Here is a 16,210-nt window from a genome sequence, read left to right as displayed (position 1 = left end):
GGACCCATTTAGACTTGTGGGAGAAAAAAGGCTGGATGGCCGCACTCCGCTACAAATCACCTTTATTCCATGTCGTAAAAGCAATAAACCATACAGCAAATAGTGGTGAACTACAGGTAACAGCTAATGCATTTCACACCTGGACTGGTGCTTAATCATAGCAATCTATGATTTAGCACCAGTCCAGGTGTGAAACGCATTAGCTGTTACCTGTGGTTCACCACCAATTGCTGTATGGTTTATTGCTTTTACTACATGGAATAAAGGTGATTTGTATCGGAGTGCGGCCATCCAGCCTTTTTTCTCTTGTATGTTCCTGATGGGAGCAGGGCCGGCACCCTCTCCACATGCAGAGACAGCTGAGCAGAAGGGGAGGTGGTTTTCCTTGAGCGGCGCGTTTCCCATTTAGACTTGTGGTTGGGGGTCATTAAAAACATGAAACATGAAAAGGCAAAATGTATCCCTCCGGTTGCATTTGGTAGGTAGTGTAGCTGCTGAATGTGACCCATTTAAAGTGGTTGTAAAGGCAGAAGGCAAAAAAACTTCTTTGATCAGACCAACCCCCCCCCCAACCCCTTAAATACTTACCTGAGCCAAATCTCGATCCAGAGCTGTGCTTGAGAGCAGCGGCTCTCTCTAATCACTGGACATGGAGGCAGCAGTGGGGGCCATTGTCAATACCTGTGAGGAGGGAGCAGGGGGGGAGCTGAGCTGCACTGTGTGTGTCAATGGACACATATCGCCTGGTTCAAAAGCAAGCCAGCACGAGGCAAGTGCCCACATTGCAACAGAAAATTCAAATCCTTTATCAGGTTAAACACCGCCAACATACATGTATTTAAACCATGTTTTTAGCTGCCTGCCAGGAGTTTAGATTTAAGGTCACATCATATTTAATAGTTCTGTTTGATCCATAACCCCGAGTGGATATGCACTAGGTAGAGACTAAAGCTGGCTACACACTATACAATTTTCTTTAGGTTTTTTCCTTTTAGATTTACCAAAACCATGCTGGTAGGTTAATTGGCTGCTGTCCAAAATTGGCCATAGTATAAGAATGTGAGTTGGGGACCTTGTGGGCTCCTTGAGGGTAGGGAGCATTGTATGTGTGGAGTGCTGCGTAAATTGACAGCGCTATATGGGTAACTTAAATAAATAATGATATAATAGATGAGCATCTTAATGAGACACAATGTACAGTGATAGGGACAATTGTAGACACTCACTCAGGTTAAACTGGATGGACTGGTGTCTTTATTCAACGTTACTAACTATATATGAGGTCAAACCTAAACACTCAGTTTATATGCAATCAGTCAGGCCCTTGCATTACATAGTTGAAGATAAATCTAAAGGTAATTGAACAACAAAAATTGTATAATGTGTATCCACCCTTTAGGGATGTCAGTATAATCCAAATAGATATACAGTATTTTTATAGATTTTTTGGTCATTATTTTCATTTGTTCCTTCTATTGTAGGAGTATCCAGGAGAAGAGTTGTTGCTCGTCCTTGACACAGAGTTTAGATATGGACAGAATTTTTATCTGGTCATAACAGAAGAAGCCAAGGAATCCATTCTGCACGTAATACATTGAGATTTCTTCTTTCTTCCATGTCCTTTCATTTCTTTTCAAGAAATATATTATAAAAGAAAAATTCAAAAAAACATATCAAGCTTCAGAACCGTATTTCCATTTTGATGACAAATGTATGTCACCATAGGTTACCGCTATTATTGTTTGTTTGGATAGACTATTTTCTAGAATCATACGGAATATAAAACAGAAAAGGAAGGAAAATGGAAAGCATATATTTTATATAGAGAGATCAAATCATATTACACAGATGGGTCTGTACTGTAACTTTAAATCATTCAATGTTAGAAGTCACAAAGAATGTGTGTGTGTGTGTGTGTGTGTGTGTGTATATGTATATATATATATATATATATATATATATATACACAGGGGCGTAACTACCACCATAGCGACCCATGCGGGTGCTATGGGGCCCACAGACGAGTGGGGCCCAGTGAGGATAAGAGTACCGCCGGCACAGTCTCCCAGCCAGGGGAAGAGAGAGGAAAGGAAGAGGCGAGCTGTCCGTATCAGCAGAGAGCTGAATTGCCCGATGTAATAGCTTTCATTAGAACTTCCAGTGTTCCAGGGGCTCACGTCACATAGCTCCACCTTTTGGCCCGGTGCCTTTGATAGACAGAACGCCGATCCAATGCAGGACATGTGACGTCATCAAAGGCGTCGGGCCAAGAGGTGGGGCTATGTGACGATGAGCCCCGGGAAGACATATATATATATATATATATATATATATATATATATATATATAGAGGGTGTGTGTGTATATGTATGTATGTATATATATAAATATAGAGGGTGTGTGTGTGTGTATGTGTATGTGTATATATATATATATATATATATATATATATATATATATATATATATATATATATATATATATATAGGGTGTGTGTGTATATATATATATAATATGTAAAGTAAAGGGTATATTTCCAATTCTAGTAACTAAATTATAGTTACTAAACCATTTGTAAATGTTTGGTAAAAGTCACATTCACTACTTTATAATAATGCCCTTAAAGTGGTGTTCCGGCCGAAATTATACATTTTAAATAAAAATAGGCCTATAATACACAAGCTTAATGTATTCTAGTAAAGATAGTCTGTAAACTAAGGTCTGTTTTGTTAGTTTATAGCAGTAGTTTGTTAATTTATAAACTTACAGCAGGCCGTGGCCATCTTAAGTGTGGGCATCTGAAGCCAGACTGTATTTCTTCCTGGATCTCATCCTTGCAGATCTCGCACATGCTCAGTGCAGCACAAGCAGTGTAATAGGTTTCAGGTCAGGTTTCCATAGCAACGGCAGTTTCAGAGGAAGTTGCCGCCCCTTCCCAGAAGGCATTGCAAACAGGAAATGATGCGATGGGCCGCGGCCAGGGAGGAGGAAGTGAAAAATGAATACAGCAGATATACAGTAGGTGCTGAGAAAAAAAATAAAAAAATATCCAATTTGTTTACAATGCACAGTTTAGTGAGGGATGCTGAAGAGTTGTAAAAGTGGGTGGAACTCCACTTTAAGTGTTAGTAAATTAAAGCCCAACTCCAGCAGGGAAGGAGAAGGCTGCTCCATAACGGCAGCTTAACTTGGCTCTGAGCATTTTCCATGGACAAGCAATGGCAAGAGGAATGCATAGGCTGACACTTTCCCTCCCCACTCTCTGCATTCCTCTTGCCATTGTTTGTCCATTGAAAGTGCTCAGAACCAAGTTAAGCTGCCGTAATTAATCAACCAATTCCTTTCTAATTGTTGTTGGTTTGGCCTCGGCAGGAGCAGATGGGGTGGGGGGTGGGGCAACACGGACCTCATAACTAGATTTAGACAGCACCTGTCAATATGGGGCAAAGTTCTAAATGTATTTTGTCTAATCGGAGACAGAACAGTTAGAAAATAATTCAATAGATCTTCTTTAAGAAGACATAAACCAAATTAAACTATTTTTCTTTTTTAGATAATGGGGAAAAAGAGAAGAACCTCTGTTTTCTTTGTTTTCTTTCTCAAAAATCTTAGCAAGGAAACGGCGTATAAAACTGGACAGAGGTTCTAACCCATCCCCACTTTACCCAAAGTTAAAAATTGAAGACTCTTCCTAGATCGACAATGCTGCTATCCAAAGTTGTCTTAGTTGCTCCTCCATCTAGAGTACAGGCACCCTAAGACAGGACGTGTATTATGGGCTGGATCACCAGGTGAAAATAAAGGAAAAAATAAATGAAAAAGAAAAGTAATACAGCTACCACATTTAAGGATTGGCAAGCTGCAATACATATTATATATAATAATTCAATCTTTGCTTCTGGGTTTAATACCGGTTTAAGTGAATTGATGGGCCATTGCATATTACTGCTCAATATCTAATGTGATATTGCTGTTCCTAAAATATACGTTGTGATTAAGCCTTACTGTGAATATGAAATGCAAACCTATGAGCCGCAAAATAACTCAACAAACCAACAGTGATGGGAATTTTTCATTTTTTTTTCTGTCTTGTAGCCCCCTGAGTCTGTAATTGATGAAGAAGCAAAGGAAGAAGACACAGAAGACTACACCTATCACCCTCCTATTTCCAAACCATGGGTTTCTCTTGGTAGTGAAAAGGAAATTGAAGAGGAAATGGTCAGAGAATCTAGAGCAAAGGTGACAGTAACAGTGGGGTACTTGGTTAAAGGGCAAGTCCTCTTATAAGTTATTTTTAAAGTGGAGCTCAACCCAAAAGGGGAAGTTCTTCAAGCACTCCCCCTCTCCCCTTCCCTCCCCTGCCACATTTGGCATGTTTTTTTTTGTTTTTTTTTCGGGGGGAACAGGTACCTAGTTTTAACAGGTACCCACTCCCACTTCCACTCGCATCACCTAGACGATCTGAGCGGAAGTGCTCTTCTTCCCCTCCCTCCCTGCCTGCAGTCTTCTGTGACATGCGCAGTGCGCACCCAGGGGTGAAGCCACAGGCTGTCACAGCTGGGTGCCCACAGTTGAAATGGCGGAGCCGGGGAGAGGCGAGGGAGAAAAACGACGGCTCAGGTGAGCACATCGCTGGATCCTAGGACAGGTGAGTGTGTGTTTATTAAAAGTCAGCAGCTACAGTTTTTGTGGCTGCTGACTTTTAATAAGCACAAAAGCTATTGGAGCTCCTCTTTAAATACTCATTGGTACCTAATGTGTTGAATTGAATACCAGTAACTAGGCAGCCAGGTGCCTAAAAAATGTTTAGAAGACTTCTTCTCCTCACTTCCTGTTCTGGTGACCACCATCTGTGACATGAAGCGAAGGTAAACCAGGACACATATAGAAATAGAATATCTTTAAGTTGAGATGGGACAAGTTGGGGCCTATGGTTTACAATACACACACTGCGATTTGATTGTGCAATCTCCTTTAGATCTAGCAATGAGTATTTAGTGCAAGCAGGGGTGGCTCGTGCATTAAGGGCGCATGAGCGCTGCCCCCTCTATCCTTGCCACCCCCCTGTATGGTTAATGGATAGATTCATGCATTGCATGAATCTATTCATGGCCGCTGCTGCCACCCCCTATTCTGGCGTCCGACCCCTTTTAAGACGCCGGGCACCTGAATTGCAGCAGCAGGGGTGTTTTTTGAAGCACTTGATTAGAGCCATAGGCTCTAATAGGCTTCAAAATAGGGTGGACTCCGAGCGCAGAGCATTGCACTCGGAGTCCTCCCAGATGTGTTAGAAAAGTGAATGAATATCTGCTTTTCAAACACTGAATCGCCTCTTTCGCCAATCAGGAGGCGTCGGTCTGTTACCCGCTTCCCAATTGGCTGAAAGGTTAGGCAATCCTATTGGACGCCTAGGAGGAGGGGAGGAGACGCACGGCGGAAAACAGTGCGGGGGGGTTGTTTGCCGCCCCTCCAAACAAAAAAACATCATCCGCCACTGAGTGCAAGGGTGTTCTTGGATGGATAAAGATTGATTGGATAGTTCAGATAAGTCTTTGTATATTTGATTGTATGTAGATTGTATGGTCAGATTGTACGATGAGCCTTAAGCTGGCCATACATTTTTCATGATTCAGGGTTTTTTTTTTTTTAACAGCCACAGCCAGCGAGCTGATCGAAAAAAAACTGAAACTGAATGGATTGCCCCATGCACACAGTAGAGGTGGATGGGAAAAATCTTCCCATTGCTTCACTCTTGTATTCTGACTCCTCTGTCAGTATACACTGATCAGCGCTGCAGCCAAGTGGCTGCATGTGCTGATCCAACACAAATTTTCCAGCAGTCCTTTTTGGGAGGAGTTGATCACTAGATTGACTCCGGGAAAGGCCATAGAGGAATCAAAATTTTCTGGTCCCTGCTGAACAGGCCAAATTTTGATCCCTCTATGGCCAGCTTTAGTGATGGTTTTTTGTCCTCTGTGTTGCCACAGGGAGATTTTCCTTCACTTTTTGCGTAAGAGCATTGGTCCACCCGGCACAGGAAATAATGAAGAATCTCTCCAATAAAGACACAGACAGCAATAAAAACATAACAGGGGTTTTTAACCCTTCCCCACTATCAGGGCCGTCTTTAATATTGATTGGACCCTGGGCAAATGTTTTCTTGCCCCCCCCCATACAATTTCGCTCTCCACCTGCTCTGAGACATACAATAAATAGCAGCTAGACTTAAAATCAGTTTACTGTATCAGATCAGGCAGCGATTGCGATTGGTTGCCAGAGGTTGCAGCACATCATTACAGCTAACTGACTGGTTGCTAGAGGTTACAGCACACATTACGGCTCACTGATTAGTTGCTAGATGTTGGAGCACATGATTTCTGCTTGTTAATTGGTTGCTAGAGATTACGGCACAGTAATACTGATCACTGATTGGTTGATAGAGGTTACAGCACATCATCTCCTCACTGCAGGGGGCATGATATTCATAGGAATGCTGCCTTTATTTACATATCAATGCCGCCGGATGCAGCTATTTACATATGAATGCAGCTGATATTTACATATGAATGCTGGTTATTTACATGTAAACACGGGGTCTGCAGGTGAGTCATCTGTACACAACAATAGGGCAGAGCTGTGTAGCATTAGTAGCAGCACTTCACACTGAGATATCGGGACACAGCACAGGACTAAAAATTCAAGAGACAATGGAATTTAAACTGGGATAGTTGGCAAGTATGAGTAAGCTGCTTTGGGCCCCACAACAATGACAGGGCCCAGGGCAGCTGCCCCTTTTGCCCTGCCTTAAAGACAGCCATGTCCACTATAACAAAAATGAAAAACTGATTTGGCTAGTCTTCTTGTCTGTAGGTTTAGGTCAGCAAAATGTTTAGCTAAGATAACGTGAACTTTAGTTTGGTTTTATTTCGCTCCACTGCACTCAATGTATTCTGTGTTTTTAGTTGACTTGGGGTCCTGTTTTCTGCAGATTAAATTCATGATTTCACGAGTACGTCGTGAATTCGGAGCGCAGGTCACTTTCAGTGATTACAATGCGTCAGATGTGAAAGATGGGTATATGGAATGCACATCTTATCAAGACAAGCGTTTCAACATTATACCTAAGGAGCGAGATACAGGAATACAGGTCATCCCACTTCTGCAGGAGCAGAGCACCCAGACCCAGTGGTAAGACCAGAATCCAGGATTTAAGCCGGCCATACATAGATTAAAGTTCAATTTTGATCTATGTATGTGCACTTTGATTGTGCAGAAGTCTATCTACAGACCTCTTATATTTAACCCTGCTTGATTAGTGCCATGGGTTATAGCCAGCAGTGCTGATCAGTGAATTCTGCTGGTGGGGAAGTTTCCCCACTGTCAGAATACAAAGGTTTAGCGGGGAAGAATCCTGTGTATGTGGGGGAATTGGGTCATTTTTTTTATTCAACCTGCTGGCTGAACAAAAGAAAATGCTCATCTGTGAGCTGCTTTAGGCCACTTTCACACTGAGGCGCTATACAGGCGTTTTAGCCCTAAAAATAGCGCCTGCAAAGCGCCTCTCCTGTCACCCCAGTGTGAAAACCTGGAGCGGTGCACTTGCAGGATGCTAGAAAAAGTCCTGCAAGCAGTATCTTTGGGGCGGAGAGGGAACGGTGTATACACCGCTCCTCCACTGTCCCTGCCCATTAAAATGAATGGGCAGTGCTGCCGTAGCACCTACAAGCGTCTGCAAAATCTAGCATCACTTTACCGCGCACCCTCTCACCGCCCCAGTGTGAAAGTAGCCTTAGTGTTTCAGTCTTAAAGATTTGCTTTGGTGGGGAGGAAGGGAAAAGGTAAGGGAGACTCTTTCCCCTGCCTCCAAGCACAGAGATCCTTTTATAGGTTTAACCACTTTAGCCCCGGAAGGATTTACCCCTTAATGACCAGGCCATTTTTTGCGATACGGCACTGCATTGCTTTAACTGACAATTGCGCGGTCGTATGACGCTGTACACAAACAAAAATTTCTGTCCTTTTTTCTCACAAATAGAGCTTTCTTTTGGTGGTATTTGATCACCTCTGCGGTTTTTATTTTTTGCGCTATAAACAAAAAAAGACTGACAATTTTGAAAAAAAACACAACATTTTTTTTTCCAAAAAAAAACCAAATGTCTTCCTCAGTTTAGGCCAATATGTATCCTTCTTCATATTTTTGGTAAAAAAATCGCAATAAGCGTATATTGATTGGTTTGCGCAAAAGTTATAGAATCTAAAAAATTGAAAGCGTCTAAAAAAAATAGGGGATAGATTTATGGAATCTTTATTATTAATTTTTTTTTTTTTTTTTTTTTTTTTTACTAGTAATGGCAGTGATGAGCGAATTTAGTGGGACTGCGACATTGCGGTGAACAGATCGGACACTTTTGACACTTTTTTGGGGACTAGTGAAATTTATACAGCAATCAGAGCTAAAAAAATAGCCACTGATTACTGTATAAATGACACTGGCAGGGAAGGGATTACCACTAGGGGGCGATCAAGGGGTTAAATGTGTTCCCTGGGAGGTGTTTCTAACTGTGGGGGGAGGGGACTGACTGGGAGTAGAGAGAGATCGCTGTTCCTGATCACTAGGAACAGCAGATCTCTCTCTCCTCCCCTGTCAGAACAGGGATTTGTTTGTTTACATTGACAGATCCCCCGTTCTGGCTCTCTGTGGAGCGATTGCGGGTGGCTGGTGGACATTGCTCCCCTATTTCTCTTTTCTTCTATCAGAGCCTAAATCCTCTGTAAGCTCTGTACCAGTCAGAGCTTACACAGGTTTAATGATCTGCTCCACCTTCTGATTGGCTTCTCAGCCCCTAATCCCTGTATCCTCGGAGGAAAGGGTGCAGGTTACATGTTCCTACCTACCTAGGAATAGTGGGCATTTCTCAGTGCTACTGCAGATTAGGCAAAGGTGGGTATCATTGGATGGGGGTGCCATATCAAGAGAACCTGTCACGTTATGCTGAATGAGCAAAGTGACATATTGTGGTGCACACAGAATCTAGTGCAGCTGTGCATAGTAATCAATCGTCTTTCAGGTTTTATTATCAAAGCTTAATTGGACAAGCTGAAGTTAGAAGCTCATTGGTTACCTTTTACATCTGCCCCAGATTCTGTGTGCATCAGTTTTAGCAAATCTCCCTAAGTGAGGCTCATTTAGAGTTGAGAAGTTTCATGCTTACTTTTTTTCATATGGACATGATTGGATAGTTACAATTAATATTTACACAATTTATTGTGTGAAGATTCCCAACTCCTTTAGTAAGTCAGCCTCATTCTCACTAAATAACAAGACATCTGAATATCATGCAATACAAGCTAGAAAGCCATCTTCCATTGCTCTCATCTCTGTAGCTGTAAACATCTTTGGAAGAGTTGTTGTATCACTAATGCCGCGTACACACGATCGTAAATTCCACCAGCAAAAAAACGATAGCTTTTGGTCGGAAAATGCGACTGGGTGTATGCTCCATCGGACTTTTGGCGGAATTCCCGCCAGCAAAAGATTGAGAGCATGTTCTCAATTTTTCGGTCGGAAAAAGTTCCTATCCGAAAATGCGACCGTCTGTACAAATTCCGACGTGCAAAATCCCTACGCGTGCTCGGAAACAATTCGACGCATGCTCGGAAGCATTGGACTTCATTTTCTCGGCTCGTCATAGTGTTGTACGTCACCGCGTTCTTGACGGTCGAAAGTTCGGAGAACTTTTGTGTGACCGTGTGTATGCAAGGCAAGCTTGAGCGGAATTCCGTCGGGAAAAACCATCCAAGGTTTTTCCGACGGAAAAACGGCTCGTGTGTGCGTGGCATAAGAAGAATTAAAATTCAGGATATCATACCCTTAAAGTGGAGTTCGGCCTGGGAAAAAAAAAATAAAAGTCAGCAGCTACAAATACTGCAGCTGCTGACTTTTAATATAAGGACACTTACCTGTCCAGGGAGCCCGCGATGTCCTCACCCGAAGCCGACCTGTCCATCCTTACTAAGGGAAACAGGAAGTGAAGGCTTGCGGCTTCACAGCCTGTTTCCTACTGCGCATGCGCGAGTCACACTGCGCAATCTATGCCCGAAAGTGGGAGCAGATACCTGGATTTAACAGGTATCTGCTCTCCCCTCCCCCCTGAAAGGTGCCAAATGTGGCACTGGAGGGGGGGGGGGGATCCGATCAGCGGAAGTTCCATTTCTGGGTGGAACTCTGCTTTTAAAGTGGATGTAAACCTCATGAAATTTGACCTGGGCAGATCTATCTGTGGTGTTTACTTATCTCTCTCCAAAGCACTCAGGCCCCATTCACATCTGAGCGTTTTGTAGCTTGAAGCCTGAAGCTACAAAACTCTTGGGGGGAAGAAATCCATTATTCTCTATGGAGATGGTTCACATCTTCACTCCCAGTCTCCTGAAGCTGAAAAGTTCTGGACCCTTTTTTGTCGCTCGAATCGGGCAGATTTGGGCTTGTTTAGAGCAGGAAGCAGATGACAAAATCTAAAAACATAGCAACAAATGATGAAACAGATGATCATTTTTCCTATTGGCTAATAAAAAAAACGCCAAAGCTCAAAAACGCCAGAAAACGATGCATGAAAACGCACAAATGTGTGTGACAAAACGCTCAAACGCTACGCTCAGGTGTGAATGTGGCCTAAGTCCTGTGTCTTTCTACTGCTTCATTCCTCTGTTATCAGCATGATAACTTCTGACAAATTCTCCGACACAGGGGATAAAAGCGTAGAAATTTGTGTCGGGGCTTGGTGCTTAGAAATAGATTAGCAGAGAGCTGAACTATTCACAGCACAGCAAGTTTCTTTTTTCCTCTGCCTATGTGGATGGGTGGGGTGTGTGCCTTTCCTCCAATCAGCTGTCACACAGTGTATGCCAAGACTCCCCTCCCACTGCTGAAAGAGGAAGTAAAAATTCTAACACTATTCACTTTCTGAAGAATATAGCAAGCTGAAGACAGCAGATATACATGTAAAACTTATGTAGGGAGATTTGTTTAATCTCTGTGTATCATCTGAGGCTGTTTATTTCATTGGGTATATGTGAGGGTTTATATCTGCTTTAACCGCTTCCCAACCAGCCACCGCAGTTATACTGCTGCAGGTTGGCTCCCCTGCGCGGGCCGTCATAGCTATACGCCTCGCAGGATTGGGGTAGCAGGCGCTTGCGTGCGCTGCACAGCGGGGGTGCCGATGCTCGTGGCCGATAGTCGCGATGACTGCCTGCCAGGAGCGATCGCGAGCACGTGAGACAGAACAGGAAAGTGTGTGTAAACACACACTTCCCTGTTCTGTTCTGAGAGAAGTGACAGATCGTGTGTTCCTATTAGCTAGGAACCACGATCCTTCACTTCCTCTAGTCAGTCCCCTCCCCCTTAAGTTAGAATCACCTCCCAGGGAACACAGTTAACCACAAAATCGCCCCCTAGTGTTAACCCCTTACGCCACTATTACTAGTAATTAAAAAAAAAAATAATAAAAATGCTATAAATCTATCCCCTATTTTGTAGACGCTATAACTTTTGGGCAAACCAAGCAATATACGCTTATTGCGATTTTTTTTTTTTTTTTACGAAAAATATGTAGAAGAATACGTATCGGCCTAAACTGAGAAAAACATTTTTTTCATATATTTTTTGGGGATATTTATTATAGCAAAAAATATTGCTTTTTTTTTTTCAAAATCGTTGCTCTTTTTCTTGTTTATAGCGCAAAAAATAAAAACCGCAGAGGTGATTAAATACCACCAAAAGTAAGCTCTATTTGTGGGGAAAAAAGGACGTCAATTTTGTTTGGGTGCAACATCGCATGACCGCGCAATCGTCAGTTAAAGCGACGAAGTGCCGATTCGCAAAAAGTGCTCTGGTCAGGAAGGGGGTAAAATCTTCCAGGGCTGAAGTGGTTACACTATTCATTCTGATTGTACAATCTCATTTAGACCTACCATCAACAATACAGTGCAAGGGCCTACCTGATTTGATGCAAATAAAATGGATTGTTTAGGTTTGTCCTCATATATTACATCGTTTTGGTATTTTCAAAGGAGATTGTACAGAGATTGTACAATCCGATTCTATGATGTATAACCAGCATTGGTTTCATAAGTAACCTATTCTGACCATTTGCTATCTCTCTCATGTCTCTGTAAGGACTTATCCACAGAATGCCTGCACTCAGTACGAGCCACGAGAGTTTTCAGAAGAAGAAAAACAGGAGTTGCTGACTTCTAAAGATCTAAAAGATTTTGTCAATTCCGTGTCCATAAGGTTAGTGTGTCAATAAAGGTAACAGTCATAAATCATAATGATCTTATTTTCAGTAATCTTATTTTTTCGATAAATAACATTTTTATAGTTTTTAAATATATATATTTTTTTCTATGTGATGATTTTGATGTAAAATGAATTCAGCAGACCTGGGGCAACTGCTATTATTAGAAGATAATATGGTGTAAAGAAGACTATTCTAAAATGTATGTCGCCTTATTTTTTTATTCTGTGTTGCATCACAGTACTTCTGATCTCCTGCAGCATCTTTGCAGCCGTTTCCTGTCTGCATGCACTCCAGTGATGGCTGCATGGCATTCCTCGTGGGTTTTCTGATGGTGACAACAGTGGACCGTGCCAGTGTGTGTGTGTGTGTGGTGAAACAGCTACTTGTAATCTTTTGCCCCGTACACACGATTGGACTTTCCGACAACAAAACCGTGGAATTTTGTTCGAAGAATGTTGGCTCCAACTTGTCTTGCATACACAAGGTCACACAAATGTTGGCCAACAATTACGAACATGGGAACGCGATGACGTACAAGATGTACGACGAGCCTAGAAAAAGGAAGTTCAATAGCCAGTGCGGCTCCTTCTGCTCGATCTAGAGCATGTGTGAACTTTTGTGTGTCGGACTTGTGTACACACGATCGGAAATTCCGACAACAAAGTTTTGTCGGCGGAAAATTTGAGAACCTGCTAGCCAACATTTGTTGGTGGAAAGTCCAACAACAAATGTTCGATGGAGAGTACACACGGTCGGACTTTCAGCCAACAAGCTCACATCCAACATTTGTTTCGGAAAATCCGATCGTGTGTATGGGGCATTACTGTGATTGGAGGAGAGGCAGGTCTTACGTTTTTGATAGGTCATGTGACCAAGCTTTCCCCCCCAGCTTTTTTTTTTAATTTTATTATTGCTCTGTGCATTATAAATTTGCCTTTTAAGGGCACTTTCACACTGATCTGTAGTTTTTTTATGCATTTTTGCCACATTTTCTATGCATTTCAATGGGGAAGTGCGTTTTTGGTGCATTTTTTTTTTTACTGCACCAAACCTGCACCATAAATGCAGCAAGCAGGATTTTACTAAACGCAGTGGACCCACAACGGATCAGTGTGAAGAATTCCATAGGATTACATTGTCACGCATTTTTCTTTTGTTCTTAAAACAGTTGTATACCGCTGGAAGTTTTTTTTTTTTCCTTCCTGCAAGGTAAAGTCATAATGTGCTAGTATGCATCATATCTGCTTGCCGACCAGCCGCCGCAGTTGTACTGCAACATGGCTCGGCTGCGCGAATCGCCGTTATGTTACATCGGTATCGTAGACGGCCACTAGGGGGCGCGTGCGTGCCCCCCGCTCGCTCATTTCCCGAGTGTCCGGGGGTCTCGATCACCGCCGGGCTCCCACGATCGCTCGGGGCACAGGGAGACCCGGGATCCGTGTGTGTAAACACACAGTTTCCGGTTCTCTGAGCAGAAAACTGACAGATCATCTGTTCATACAGAGTATGAACAGCGATCTGTTAGTTTCCCTGCACAGTCCCCATCCCCCCTTCAGTTAGAACACAAACTAGGACACACATTAACCCCTTCACTGCCAGTGACATTTTTACAGTAATCAGTGCATTTTTAATCGCACTGATCGCTGTATTAATGCCAGTGGTCCCAAAAATGTGTCAAAATTGTCCGACGTGTCCACCATAATGTCGCAGTCACGATAAAAATCGCTGATCGCTGCCATTACTAGTAAAAAAAAAATTATTAATAAAAAAATCCATAAAACTATCCTCTATTTTCTAGACACTCTAACTTTTGCGCAAACCAATCAATATACGTTTATTGCGATTTCTTTTTACCAAAAATATATAGAAGAATACGTATTGGCCTAAACTGAGGGAAAAAAAAAAATTTTATATATTTTTTGGGGATATTTATTATAGCAAAAAGTTAAAAAAAATGTGTTTTTTTTCAAAATTGTCGCTCTTTTTTTGTTTATATCGCAAAAAATAAAAACCGCAGAGGTGATCAAATACCACCAAAAGAAAGCTCTATTTGTGGGAAAAAGAGGAACGCAATTTTGTTTGGGAGCCACGTTGCATGACCGCGCAATTGTCAGTTAAAGCGACGCAGTGCTGAATCGCTTTATTATAGGCTTTCCTATTGGTAAATGTCAGCAGAGGAAGTTTACTTCCTCTTTAAGCAGTAGTATGGCTTTGGTAAGGCCATACCTTTTGCTTAGTTTTTTTGTTTTTTAATGGACCCCTAAATCTTTTCATAAGAAAAAAATCTGAAGCAGTTTCTAAATCGCCAACCCTTTCTCCTTACAGCATTATATAATTTAATAAATGATGGGTGTATTTACAGTGCCTTGAAGTTTTCATACCCCTTGAAATGTTCCACATTTTGTCATGTTACAACCAAAAATTGTAAATGCATTTTATTGGGATTTTATGTGATAGACCAACACAAAGCTGAACATAATTGTGAAGTGGAAGGAAAATGATAAATGGTTTTCAACATTTTTTACAAATAAATATGTGAAAAGTGTGGCATGCATTTGTATTCAGCCCCCTTTACTCTGATACCCCAAACTAAAATCTAGTGGAACCAATTGCCTTCAGAAGTCACCTAGTTAGTAAATAGAGCCCACTTGTGTGTAATTTAATCTTAGCCTAAATACATCTGTTCTGTGAAGCCCTCAGAGGCTTGTTAAAGAACCTTAGTGAACAAACTGCATCATGAAGGCCAAGGAACACACCAGACAGCTCAAGGATAAAGTTGTGGAGATGTTTAAAGCAGGGTTAGGTTATAAAAAAAATATCCCAAGCTTTGAACATCTCATGGAGCACTGTTCAATCCATCATCTGAAAATGGAAAGAGTATGGCACAACTGCAAACCTACCAAGACATGGCCGTCCACCTAAACTGACAGGCCGGGCAAGGAGAGCATTAATCAGAGAAGCAACCAATAGGCCCATGGTAAATCTGGAGGAGCTGCAGAGATCCACAGCTCAGGTGGGAGAATCTGTCCACAGGACAACTATTAGTCGAGCTCTCCACAAATCTGGTCTTTATAGAAGAGTGGCAAGAAGAAAGTCGTTGTTGAAATAAAGCCATAAGAAGTCCCATTTGCAGTGTGCGAGAAGCCATGTGGGGATGAGATGAGACCAAAATTGAACTTTTTGGCCTAAAAGCAAAACACTATGTGTGGCAGAAAACTAACACTGCACATCACCCTGAACACACCATCCCCACCGTGAAACATGGTGGTGGCAGCATCATGCAGTGGGGATGCTTTTCTTCAGCAGGGACAGGGAAGCTGGTCAGAGTTGATGGGAAGATGAGTGGAGCCAAATACAGGACAATCTTAGAAAAAAAACCTGTTAGAATCTGCAAAAGACTTGAGACTGGGGCAGAGGTTCACCTTCCAGCAGGACAACAACCCTAAACATACAGCCAGAGATACAATGGAATGGTTTAGATCAAAGCATATTCATGTGTTAGAATGGCTCAGTCAAAGTCCAGACCTAAATTCAATTGAGAATCTGTGGAAAGACTTGAAAATTGCTGTTCACAGACGCTCTCCATCCAATCTGACAGAGATTGAGCTATTTTGTGAAGAAGAATGGGCAAACATGTCACTCTCTAGATGTGCAAAGCTGGTAGAGACATCCCCAAAAAGACTTGCAGCTGTAATTGTAGCGAAAGTTGGTTCTACAAAGTATTGACTCAGGGGGGCTGAATACAAATGTACACCACACTTTTCACATATTTATGTGTAAAAAATGTTGAAAACAATTTATAATTTTCCTTCCACTTCACAATTATGTGCCACTTTGTGTTGGTCTATCACATAAAATCCTAATAAAATACATTTATGTTTTTGGTTGTAACATGACAAAATGTGGAAAAT

At 42.0% G+C, this 16,210-nt stretch overlaps 1 protein-coding gene across 1 annotated transcript in view; it reads left to right on the top strand.

Moving 5' to 3' along the window:
- DNAI3 (dynein axonemal intermediate chain 3) overlaps window positions 1–16,210 on the top strand; it is a 136,124-nt gene that overhangs the window by 51,393 nt on the left and 68,521 nt on the right. The window contains exons 5-8 of the mRNA XM_073593617.1: window positions 1,482–1,586; window positions 4,096–4,239; window positions 6,989–7,188; window positions 12,176–12,292. Coding sequence (XP_073449718.1) covers window positions 1,482–1,586; window positions 4,096–4,239; window positions 6,989–7,188; window positions 12,176–12,292 — 566 coding nt within the window. The remainder of the gene's footprint in view (window positions 1–1,481; window positions 1,587–4,095; window positions 4,240–6,988; window positions 7,189–12,175; window positions 12,293–16,210) is intronic.

The sequence above is a fragment of the Aquarana catesbeiana genome, linkage group LG07 (assembly GCF_042186555.1).
Source record: "Aquarana catesbeiana isolate 2022-GZ linkage group LG07, ASM4218655v1, whole genome shotgun sequence".
NCBI classification, from domain to species: Eukaryota; Metazoa; Chordata; class Amphibia; order Anura; family Ranidae; genus Aquarana; species Aquarana catesbeiana.
This window is presented reverse-complemented; position numbering and strand designations above follow the sequence as displayed.